The 12,323-nt window shown below is 40.2% G+C and overlaps 1 protein-coding gene across 4 annotated transcripts in view; it reads left to right on the top strand.

Moving 5' to 3' along the window:
- HELZ (helicase with zinc finger) overlaps positions 1-12,323 on the top strand; it is an 84,092-nt gene that overhangs the window by 68,449 nt on the left and 3,320 nt on the right. For all 4 annotated transcript variants that reach the window (XM_051797635.1, XM_051797634.1, XM_051797631.1 and 1 more), the window contains 8 exons: positions 542-593; positions 1,448-1,641; positions 3,968-4,175; positions 4,684-4,760; positions 4,950-5,523; positions 5,906-6,146; positions 7,298-7,811; positions 10,602-10,854. In XM_051797635.1, the coding sequence (XP_051653595.1) occupies positions 542-593; positions 1,448-1,641; positions 3,968-4,175; positions 4,684-4,760; positions 4,950-5,523; positions 5,906-6,146; positions 7,298-7,811; positions 10,602-10,854 (2,113 nt within the window). The remainder of the gene's footprint in view (positions 1-541; positions 594-1,447; positions 1,642-3,967; positions 4,176-4,683; positions 4,761-4,949; positions 5,524-5,905; positions 6,147-7,297; positions 7,812-10,601; positions 10,855-12,323) is intronic.

Raw genomic sequence — 12,323 nt, 5'->3', positions numbered from 1 at the left:
GAACAAAAGTCCAGAGGCCAATAGAAGGGATGGGGCAGGGAGACAATGTCTGATGAGGTTGGGTGAACAACTGGGTAAAACTGGGAGAAGATGCTTTGTCTCCAATGTTCTTGAGCTGGAACCTGGAGGGGAAAATGGATCATGCTTCCCCCTAAGAGCTGCCATGGCAGAGGAATCCTGAGGATTATGTTAGTACTGGATGCTGCTCCTGAAAAAAGTGAGACAGTGGAGAATGAAATGGTGAGGAAAGAAACTCAAAATATTTGCTGGAGCCCTCTTTGCATCTGGAAACAGGCCTTGGGAGAGTTTTCCCAGAGGGACTTGTAATGACCCACTGATTAATTGGATTAGTGGTATTTAATGTCCAGCTTTGTGAATTCATGGTGTCAGGTGGTGGAACTGGACAGGTGAATGTGTAAGAATAAACTGTTGACTTCTTTCAAGCTCCGTTTTGTGTTTAATTATAATGTTCACCTGAATAAACAGCTTTGGTTTATATAATAATGCAAAACATTGTAATTACTGTTTTTTTCCTTTAAAGGGCAAGGTCCACCATCACAACCAGAATGACCATTTCCCACCTGATGGAATGGGTAAGTATCTGCTGCTCCTGGAGGAATTCCTGAGCTCACACTGATATGGCTACAGTGACATTGATACTAGTTTGATATAAATGGGATATCTGGTCCCTTCTTTATTTGAAAGTAATTTACTTCTTGTGTGCATCTGGGAAACAGATTATAGGCTGTTAAATGGACATTTGGTATTTCTGAGGCTTTCCCTTTATAGGTGTTGTGTGCACTGACTTTGGAGCCTTAACACAACATAATTGTTGGCCTCTTAAAAATGGCTGTATTTGAAATACATACTGTAAAACCCTGTCCCAGTGTATTTGCACTAAAAGGGTTTGGACATTATATTGCAGACACTTTTTTATGGGGTACTTTGAACTTAAATTGTGCTGTCATATATCCAGATATTACCAATGATACCTTTGCAAGGTAGCATACCACAACTGAATAATTTTGTTATTAATTTGAAAAAGCATTAATTTAAAGCTTGTCTTCCCTGCTAAAGAAAAGAGGGTGATTTTAGTTTTTGATGCAGTGCTTAACAGCTACTCTGACTGTCAGCATATTTGATTGGTTTGGGATGTTCTCTCATTAATGCACTTACCAGATACCTGTTTCTCTGTATCTCAACTCATATTTTCTGCCTCTTCAAATTTTTGATTTGATTAATGCTTTCTCTTGGTGTATCAGACCTGTGCTCTTAGAGAGTTTCACACAGGCTTTATAAAGATAGATGCTATCAGGATAAAAAAAAAAAAGAAGAAAAGAAAAAAGAAAAGAAAAAAGAAAGAAACAGTGGCTTCATGTTCTTTTTGTGTATATATTTTACTTTTTTGTGTATATATATCTTTTTTTTTTTTGGTCTTTCTTTTCAGTTCAGCCCAATCCTTCTGTTCTCATTGGAAATCCTATCCGAGCATTTACTCCTCCCCCTCCTCCTCTGGGACCTCACCCCAACCTGGGGAAATCTCCAAGTCCTGTTCAAAGGATAGATCCACACACTGGGACAAGTATTCTCTATGTACCTGCTGTCTATGGAGGAAATATGGTCATGTCTGTGCCTTTGCCTGTAAGAATTAATTTTGTGTTTTCCCCCCAACCCTCTCCTCAATTATTGTAGCACAAAATATATGGGAAAATCAGACAGTGAATTTATTGCAGGTTTATTCAGCACTTTAGTTCAAATATATGGGCTTTGCTGGCTTTAGGAGTGGCAGTGCAGAGGACCACCAGAAAAAAAGGACTTTAAAGCTTTGCTCACACAAAATAACTGCAGGCAGCCTAAAAGCAATTCCATGTTCATGTAATTTGGTGTGTTTTAGGCACACCAGTGGAATCTGTGTGCCGTGACTCGAGACACCTGCCTCTGAATTATTGGCCCAGTTCAGTTCTTAATCATCAGAGAGACATCAGTGATTCACCCCCAGTTTGTTTCTCTTTATTGGCTTCACACAGTCTAAATTACCAGTTTTGGAATTCTGCAGTGCAAGGTGTCTGAAGTGAAGTGATAAGAAAAATAAGCATAATGGGATGTTTTTCCCTTCCAGAACCTCGTAGTGAACCAGTTTCCTCTCCAATCCCTTTCCTTAATGACATTTGGGAACAGAATGAAGATCTCTAATCAGGTCTTTTAGGCTACATTTATGCATGGAATTTTGGATTACAGATCAGACTGTCCCTCCAAAATTGCCACAAATTAAAGAAGCAACCTCTGCTTTGTTGCTACCCTTCACAGTCACATATTCATGGAGGAAAATGCAAGGAAAGAACAAAGGCTGCAAAAGCTTGTAACGTGTCTGTGTTGTGCACAACTCCTGAAAACTGTGGGAAGGGCATGGAATTAAACACATGCACATGTATTTAATTCCTTTCATAATGCTAAATGTTGGAACACAGTTAACTTGGGTTTTTTCAATAATTCTCTGTTGTAATTTGGGTTATGGGTGCTGAATAGGGAACTTGCTGTAGTTTCAGTTGCATGTCTTAGATCAGCTGGCAGCTGTAAATTGGTTTTCTTTGCTAGGCCAAGGAATTTTCCTTTTTCCAAGCTTACTAGAAATCTGCATTTGATGAGTAAATTTAAATGCAATGAGAAGGCCAGCAGCTGTATCTTTGTCATGCTTACTCACATTATATTAATATCAAACCAAGGTAATTTAAAAAGCTCTGCCTTATTGTTCCAAGGTTAATATATTTTTTATGTATTTCCAATCAAAAGAAATGTATTAAAAATAAGTATTTTGAGCTCACCTTCCCTGAGGATGGATTTTTAAATAATTAAGTGAGAAGGCTGAGGTACTAATGAGACAGCTACATTTGAAAAGAGGCTCAGAGATGATTTGAGGTTGTACAGATGCAAGAGCAGCCTAAAGCTAAAGTTCAAAGTGCACATTTCAAGGGCAAATAGTAATTTAAAAAAAGAGGAGCGTGAAAGTTGTTACACTTGAAACAAGTAGGGACTGAAGTAAAACGTGTTTATGTTCATGTAAGATGAAATGATGTCTTTGTTTAATGCAGTTCCCATAGCCAAGGTAAAAGCAGGAGGAGGTTGTGTGCTGTCATCACTAAGGGATGCTCTGGCAGCCTGAGTGGTGATTACTCTCCCTGCACTCGCCTCTGATTCATGTATTTTCCTCCTTTTAATAAATTCCCTACAGGGAGAGATTGAACTAATTTGATCCAGAGCTGTCTTCCTTTGCATTCCTTTCAGGAATAAAACTGAAACCGTTGTAAAAAAATCCAGGCTTTTATTACCTGCTTTCAGGAGGTGGATTTTACTTCAAATGAGCAATTCAGATGCAGCACAGGCACTTTGGAGCAGCCCTGTCATTCCTCACTTATGGAGGGTCTTGGATTGTCCCAGTAGTCCTGTTAACTTCCCAATAGTCCTGGTACCTTCACTAAGTGTGTCCTGGGTGCTCCTTCAGTGGTACAAAATCACACCAAGGTCTGTTCTTCAGGTCAGAGGCTTCTCCCTCTGTTCTTCCCCCCAAGCCACAACCCAGTGTCTGTTAACTACAGGAGAAATGGATTTTTATTTTCTTGACCTTCATCCACATCTGTTTAATTAGAGAAGAGATTAATCTATAGTTTGTTGAACTAAAATTTATCCATCAGTCTTTTCTCTCAGAATTTCGAAACCACTGAAAAAACCATGGGTTTTGATAGAAAATTTTTTGCCCAGGATTGTCCTTCGAAATCTTTGCTGCCCTTACAGCTGTCCCTTTCCAGCACCAGCTGTAGTTGTGTGTGAGTGTGTCAGGTCATCTGATGCACAGAAAACTGTTGTTTGACCTAATATCAGTGTACTTGTTATTTCTCTGCCTTTAATGTACCCTAACAGGTTGCATCTCTCTCTTTTTTTATTTTTTTTTTTAATTTTTTTTACTGTGTAGGTACCATGGACGGGGTATCAGGGTAGGTTTGCAGTCGACCCTCGACTCATTACTCATCAAGCAGCTATGGCATATAATATGAACCTGTTACAGGCACATGGGCGGGGGTCTCCTATCCCTTATGGCCTGGGGCATCACTCTCCAGTTAACATGGGACAGCAGCAGCTCCAGCATCAGGAAAAGGAGCAGCATGAGCAAAATCGAAATGGTCAGTGTTGAAATGGCAGTGGAAATTGGTCTGGTTTTGAGAGTTTTGTGCTTTAAATTACTTTATGATTGTACTTTACAATATCCTTTAAATAGGGTATTTTTATTTCCTTCCTTCGCCCTTTCCTACCTGATGGAGGGATCTGCAGAGTTGGGTAAAGAATGTGAGATTTGCCATTACAAATAGAATAACTCAGATACTGTGAGATTCAGAGGAGGAAGTAATGGAAGCTGGGGAGGGTGTTGAGGGTATAATTGTTCCATCTCTGTTCTGCAGTACAACTGCTGATGTTATTTGCAATTAAGTTGGAAGAACTACTTAGTGATGATTAATGAACAAAGTGCAGAGATTACAGGAAAAGTGTTATTTAGGTAAATGATATTAAGTGTCTGTGGTGCTGTAAATGCTATACTAATAAGTCTAAATTTTCCTGTGTCTGGCAAAAAAAAAAAAATCCCAAAATAATAATTTTTCTATTGAAACTAAATGATTTTGTAAATGTTTTTAGGTAAAAGTGAAAATGCTGCTGGACCTGAAATCAGTAAAATTCGAACACCTGAGAAGAAACCTCTGGAATCCAAGCAGGTGGGTTTCTCTTGTCTGGGTTTGTGGTTTGGCTTTGGGTTTGTTTGTTTCTTTGTTCATTTGATTTTGTGTGTTTGTTTTTTAATATTCTCTCTTTTAATGAGCTTAGTCATCACTGAAATGGTTTTGTTTGTTTGTTTGTTTGTTTTTAATGTGGATTTCCAAAAGTTTTCCTTCTCTTTTCTGCAGGTTGATTTAGAAGCCAGTTCTCAGCAGAGGAGCCCCGAGTCCCGTTCCGGTGTTGGTTTTCCCAACGCTAAATTCCACCGCAAAGAGAATCCCAACCCCAGGCAGCTGAACCTCCACCTCACCCCGCCCCACTCCCAGTTTGCAGTTCCCACCCGCCACTTCCAGCACCTCTCCCAGCTCCCAAGGCAGCCGTATCCTCTGCAGCAGCAGCAGCAGCAAAACCTTTTAAGTCAGCAGCAAAATCACTTGCCTGACCAAGCAAACCAAATGCCACCCCAGCAGAGCCAGGTAGTTCAGCAGCATAACCATTTGAATCAGCAGCCTCCACAACCTTCACAGCTTTCCCCTGCTTACCAGGCAGGCCCCAGCCAGTCTTTTTTTAATAATCCAATTCCCCACCGACCACATTCTCCTGCTGTAGATGCTGTGATTTCAGAACAACACCCCCCACCTCTGTTACAAGAAGTCAGTAATCCTTTGAGGCCTCTTGCACAGCACAACCCCGTTCTGCCAACCCACTTGAACAACTTCATTGAAGAGAATCCGTCAGGAATGCCCTTAGGGGACACTTTAGGTAGGTGACTTTTCTTTATTTAAATTCAGAGTGTGCAATTATAACTACATTGAAGTGAAAATGAAGGAGGTATTTACCTTTTTCAGGCATATTGCTCTGAATTGGGTCATTGTTGGGTTAGTTTCCATAAGTAATGTCATTGAGCATAATTTGCTGCTTCAGGCATGTTTGAATATTCAGCACTTTATTAGAAGATTCATGTTTATATGATTTTCCATATGATTTAAATAACCAGGTTATACACTGCAATGCAGTTAGTATATAATAGGCCCTGGAATATACTGTTTAAAAAGTATTCTTTTTTTTTTTTTTTCTTTTTCTGACATAAAGATCTTTAAAAAAGGGCATTAGATAAAATTTTTTTTTAAAACTATTTTTGTAGATCGTATGCATGGAAATGTAGCTTTGGAAACAATAAGGCAGCAACAACAAGCCAGGTTACAGCAATGGAATGAACATAATGCCTATCTCAGTCAAGGCACTATTCCATATCAACACCATCACCATCCTCATCTACCACATCTTCCTCAGCAACCAATTGGATTACATCAACAGCAGCAAGTTAGGGCAAACTGGAAACTTGCCAGTAATACAGAAGATGAAACAGAGGCAACATATTCAAGGTATTTGTTTACTGAGTCATCAGAGCTTGTGTAAAATTGAGCAGTGGGCACCTATCTGTAACACTGTGATCAAGTGCAAGGCACTTAAAGGTATTGCTTTTTGCTGCTGTTATTATGAAGGTTAAAATAGTTGGCAGGCTGACTTACAACTGTGCTTTTATTATGTGTTATGCTTTGTTCTGTTAGTATATTGGGTAGTAAAGCTGTAGTGGAAAAATATTTTCGTGGAGCTTTTCGGTGTTGTGTTTATGGAGTAAGGAATGGGTAGAGAGCAACAACCTCGTGTTTTTATAAAAGAGGTGTCTGAGTGTAGTTAAGGCCTATTTAAGTTGTAAATTCTTCAATTTGAAGTCGCAAGTCTCAGATTTATGTGCTCGAAACCAAACAAACCAGCCCTTCCCCAAACATTGCTCCCCAGTGAAACCTAAATTTTTCTTTTCAAAAACCCTTTGCTTTTAAAAGCAAAAAAATGCTTGTATTTGAGATGGAGCATTAGGGGGCAGGAAAGGAAGCGGTTGAATGTCAACAGAAAAATGGTTCCAGTGGTCATCAAGTTTGATCATGTATTTTGTAAAGGCTGGATTTTTAAATTGCCTCTGTTTACTGTCATCTCCCACTATGCTTTCCTTTCCATCTGGGTTGTTAGAGCCATGGTAAAGCATCTAAATGCCCTCTTATCTGACTCTTTGAAGTGCTGAATTGAATATTCTTGACCTTTTGAAGAAGTTTGAAGGTATATTGTGCAAGTGAGGGGAATCCCTGATTGTTCTGTCTTTTGGCTTGTAAGGGGTTAAAATTTTCCTTAACTATGTGAACTTTTTACCCTGTGTAGTAAAGCAGGAAATCCTTCCCTTAGTTGTCTCTTAAGGGATAACAAAAAATTGATTCTTCTGGTCGAAAAGGAAATCTCAAGAGTTATTAAAACTTTGAGATGATTCAGGTGGGTATTTCATCCAATTAATCCTCTCGTGCCTGATTTCTGATTGCTCAGTCCCATCCTTTGAAGTTAGGGGTCAGTAAGCCCAAAGATGAGAATATTTAAGTACAGTGGTTTGTGCTCTTGAGTTTTTTCCGCCTCAGAAAAGAGTGGGATTTCAGCAAAACTTTTTTTTTTCTTTTTTTTCCTTGATGCATTTATTGTGTCAATGCAGATTCCAGGATTTGCTCCGAGAACTGTCCCACCGTGATCCAGGTGAAAGTCGGGACTTGGCCGAAATGCCCCCCCCTCAGTCGAGACTGTTGCAATACAGACAAGTGCAGCCCCGGAGCCCACCAGCACTCCCTTCTCCTTCCTGCAACTCCAACCACAGTGCTCACTTCCCCACCTTCACTGAAAACAACAGAGACATTGAACTGCCCAGTAACCCAGCATTTCAGCAGCATTTACCCCAAATATACAACCCCCCTTTCTCCATGCCATCCGAACATATAACCCCATCTCCCTTGAAATACCTGCAACCTGATGGATCCTGGACTTATGCTAACCTACAGCAGAACCACCTTATGGGGCAGGGCTTTCACTATGGGATACCTCCACTGCCCCACAGGTCACAGCAAAACCCTTTTATACAAATCCAGAACCATCAGCACGCGGTCGGTCAGGAGCCATTTCACCCCCTCGCGTCTCGAGCAGTATCTGCCTCTTCGCTCCACAGCTTAGAAGAGGTAGGTGGAGGGGTTTGCTCTTGTCTGCTGTGCAGTTGTCACGTTGTTTCACTCTCACATTGCACTGTGGAGTGGTCAGGGATGCCCAGCACCTCACCATTAAAAGCTCCCACTGGGAGTTCCTGGGAGGCGGAGCCGTTCTTTGCTCTTCACCCTGGGCAGGTTCCTGGTTCTGGGCACTGCAGGTGTAACATTTTCTCTGCAAAGTGGGAAGTCTTGGCTTTTTGAGTGTTACTCTGAGTTTTCTTGCTGGGTCTCTGCCTGTTGTTTATCTGGGGTGAGATTTAACCCAGCCCAGGTGACAGCTCACGAGGTGACTCCGGACAGGCAGCGCGAAGGAACCGGACAGTTCGCTCAGTGTGGAACTCTGAGTGTGGTTGAGCTACAAACTTGAGACCAGAGCTGGACAGGTGTTTCACCCTGATTTAATAAATCCCACCCTGCCTGAACTAATCTGATATCAAGCCATCTTGTGTGTTTGGGGGGCTCAGAGTGCTGGAAATCAGTGCAGAGGTACCCAGCTGTGCTGCTTGAATCTGGGTCCAGCACCAGCCACAGCTGGCTCTGTCCCTCCCCATGTTCTCTTGTCCTGGACTCCAAGGAGGTGTATTATGGGATGCAGACTATGCCAGCACATACAACTAGGACAGGTCACATTTTGAACAGGAGTTTTTAATCCCTGTTGGAATACAGAGTGCTGAGAAGTGTATGATATGTAGACGTGGAATGTCTACAACCCTGGTTGCATTCCAGGAATGCCAGAATTAATATTCACACTGACTGCATGTAATCCAGTATTTGTACCTAAGTGATGTATTTCTGTTAAAGTTTTTACAGAAGTCGTGGGGGGAGCCTTCCTCATCACTATCTCACATAATACATATTTAATTTAATTGTCTTTCGGCTTCTGAAAATAGAAAATATTTAGTTTATGAGCCTGAGCAAAATAACTAAAATTGAATTCCAGTGCATTTTACAAATTTCTGTCTTATATGGATCCAGAGAGGTCCTCAGGCCCAGCTAGAGCTGTAGTAAGGTTTGGATTTATAGACATTTAGAAATTTGATGTCTCAGTCCATTAAGTCATCCCACCTTGTATAAAATCTAATACTTTGTGACAAGACTTACTGCTGTCAGTACAGCAGGATGTAGGAACAATGTCTTTTCAGCAGTAATAAACCAATAAATATTCCTATAGAGCTTGTGACAGCTCCTGCTATCTGAAGACAAATAGAGTGAACCTTTATGTAATTAGTGCAAATTCGGTTTAGTTGTTATTTTTTCTTCCTTTCAAAATATGTGACAGAAATGCCAAATGCAGTAAAAGTATTCCAAGACAGAGACTTGCCTGTAAACTTCCCAAAACTGCTGGTCCAGCTGGTGGGTGGGACCAGAGAATGCACAAGGAAATCAAAGTGTGGTTTTAGGTGTATTTTTAACAGACCTCCCTCATACAAGGCAGTTGTCAGGGCAGTTTTCTTGACTTTTGGTATCCTCACTAAACTCTTTTCTCCATCACTATTTATAAAACTGTTAATTGACTTGATACTTGAAAGCTTTTGCTTGTGTTTAGTCAAACCAGTTCTGAACTGCACATCAAAGGGAATACTGAAGTTATTCTGTCTGGTTCTGTACTTGCAAGTGTCCAGAATTTTGATAAATTCCTGCCTGCTTACCAAAATTGCCCATTAAACTCAATAAATGTATATTTTCTGGGTATGATTTGGGCAGTAGCTTATGAATTTGGTTTTTTTTGTTGTTGTTGAAGAAAACCCTCAGGAGAGTAGAGTGTCAGGATATGCAAGTGTTGATCCCTTGATTATGGTGACTAAAATAAGATACAACAGTTTTCTTTCATGCACTTTTTTCCCCTGTCTGTTTTTTGTGGACGACACAGTAACAACATTGGGGCACGGCAAACAAGTTATTTGATGTTTATTTAGCTAATTTCTTATGGCATTTCATTAGGATGTTTTCTTTTTTCCTTTTACCAAGTATAGATTTATCTGTATGACTTTTCTGTTATTGATGCTCATTAGTCAGTGCAGAAGGGAGAAAATACTGTATGTTCATTTTTAAAAATAAACTGTAATATAGCAGACTTAGTTTAAATCTTGAGAAAGTTTAGGGAGCCCTTAAATCTGAACTTTTGAAGTCCACAGGTTAATTAATGGAGCTCCTGCCATTTTCATCTCCGTGATCTGCAGGGTTTACAGGTCATTTCTGTGGTTTCAGATAAAATTCTCTGCATCATTTCTCCCGAGGGCAGAGGCTCCTCCAGAGTATTTGTTTGTGTACATTCACAACATCCAGTGTACAAATGTATCCTGCTCCCCCAGATCCTGCTATACAAGTCACTAATTTATCCTTTGGAAAAGGAAAAGCCATTTTTTTTCCTGGCTACACTGTAAGAACATTTTTCTCTTGCTCCTATGTGCTTCTGTGCTTTCTTTGCTTCATCTGTAAATGCTGGGTATCTTCCTCCTCACTGTGTGATCCATCGCCCACGTAGGACTGTGAGATGTAAAGGCTGATGAGAATTAAGGAATCTCACTTGATGTTCTTTGCAGTTGCTTTAAAATTCTCTATTTTGTGTGATCAAAACAACTTTATCAGTGACTGCAATATCCAACATATAACTTGAAATGCATGAGATTTTTTTTCTAAATGCAAAGGACATTTTTTTTTGGTAAGACATTGCAGGGGAAAAAAATTGAGTGGGGAAATGGTATTTGATACATAAATAAGAGCAAAAGGCCATTTTTTGTTTTGTGTTTTTTTTGTTCACAGTATGAACCAAGAGGACCAGGCAGGCCGTTGTACCAAAGAAGAATCTCCTCTAGTTCAGTCCAGGCTTGTTCTGAAGAATTAAACACTCCTCAAGACAGTCTTGGTCAGTGTAAAGAGCTTCAGGACCACAGTAACCAGTCATCGTTCAACTACTCCTCACCTGAGTTGTGGGTGAACTCCTCCTCCTCTGCCCCGTACCCAAACATTCCATGCAACGGAGCCAGCAGAGCAGTTCCACCCCGGGAGTTGTTAGGTGGGTACCCTGGGATCTCTGCTGGAAGGAGACACTTTAAGCTGCAGTGACCAAGTCTAAGTGAAAGAGTTGGTTGTGGGTTTTTTATCCCACAACATGTTTTCTGCCATTTCTTGAATTCCCAAACCCGGTGTTGAAGTATTTGTTGTTTCAGCAGTTAAAGGTTTGGAATAATCCTAGTTTTGTTTGCCATCTTGTTACCATCCTGCTGCTGCCTAAAGAATACTGTCAGTGTTCTCCATGTCCTAAATCAGTGCTGCTCCTTAGTCCTCTCCAAAAGCTCCAGTAAACCCAAATAGTCTCTTACAGTGGTTTCAAGTGCAGCTGAGTTTTTGCTGAGAGGAGCTAAGGTGACTGGTGGGATTTATTTGCAAGATAGATTATTTGTTCCCAGATTCAGTGATATTTGGTGTTGATATTACAGTCTGGGGGAGCAGCACATAAACTGAATTAGTACTCTCAGCGTTTCTCCCAGTAAATTCTGGTACTTCATCAAAGCAGTGACGAGTTTAAATTCTCTCTCACCGTGGAACAATCTCAGTGGAACGTGGCTTCCCTGGTGGTAGGAGCAGTGCTGATTGATTGAGCAGACAGAAACTAAATTAACTTTTCAGAGGTGAAAAAAAAGCTGCGAGCAGAGAGTTGGAGCAGTGCAGCTATTCTTCTGTTCTCCATACTTTCAGTGGTTGTGAAAAACAAAATAACCAGGATAGTACAGTTTCTTCTCCTTGACTTTGCTTTAAGAATCTCCAGTGGTAATTTAAAAACAAGATTAGTAAAAATATGAACAATATCCCGGTGTGGATATTAAAACCACTTAATAATGCAGAATTATTTATAGGATGGTTCTTTTTGACCTTAAAAGATTTAATTGCTTTTGATGAAACTTTATAAACCTAAAACATAATGTTACAGTGATTGTGAAGTAGAAACAAGCAGCGTAGAGTGAATGAAAAAAGCTGTTTATATTAGCAACAGCACTTGAGAGTTAAGTTCCTAATGTGCCTTTTAATTTCCAAAATGTGAAAATGTTATTTTGCAAACCCATGTGCATGGCAGCATCTTTTGTTCAAAACTTCAAGCTCAGGGCACCTCCTTCAATCTATTTCTGTTTTTACTGAAAATCAAGGAGCTGAATGCAGTGTTATATGACATTCATCACTGGAGTTGCTCCCTAGACTGGTGGTTATCTAATAGTGGTTATCTAATAGGAGCTCAGGAACCCTGGCAAGGTTACTTTGGGATCAGCCAGTGCCACATTTCCTTGCTTTAATGTAAAGTGTTTGTGAGTAAAGTCTGCAGAGGACAGATGTGTGTGTAAAAAGTACCATATCCCTACATTTGCTGTCAAATAGTAAATTCTAAACGAAAAGGTCAAGTTCTGACTAGTAACTGCTTTTGCTATGAAAATACTTTTTGCTGGAGTTAAGAGTGGTTTCTGTTTTGTAAATAAGTGTACCTGAATAGTG

Source organism: Manacus candei, unplaced genomic scaffold, assembly GCF_025592945.1.
Source record: "Manacus candei isolate 608988 ecotype Guabito, Panama unplaced genomic scaffold, ASM2559294v1 h1tg000047l, whole genome shotgun sequence".
NCBI lineage: Eukaryota > Metazoa > Chordata > Aves > Passeriformes > Pipridae > Manacus > Manacus candei.
Note: the sequence above shows the minus strand (reverse complement) of the source record. Positions and strands in the feature narration are given on the sequence as shown.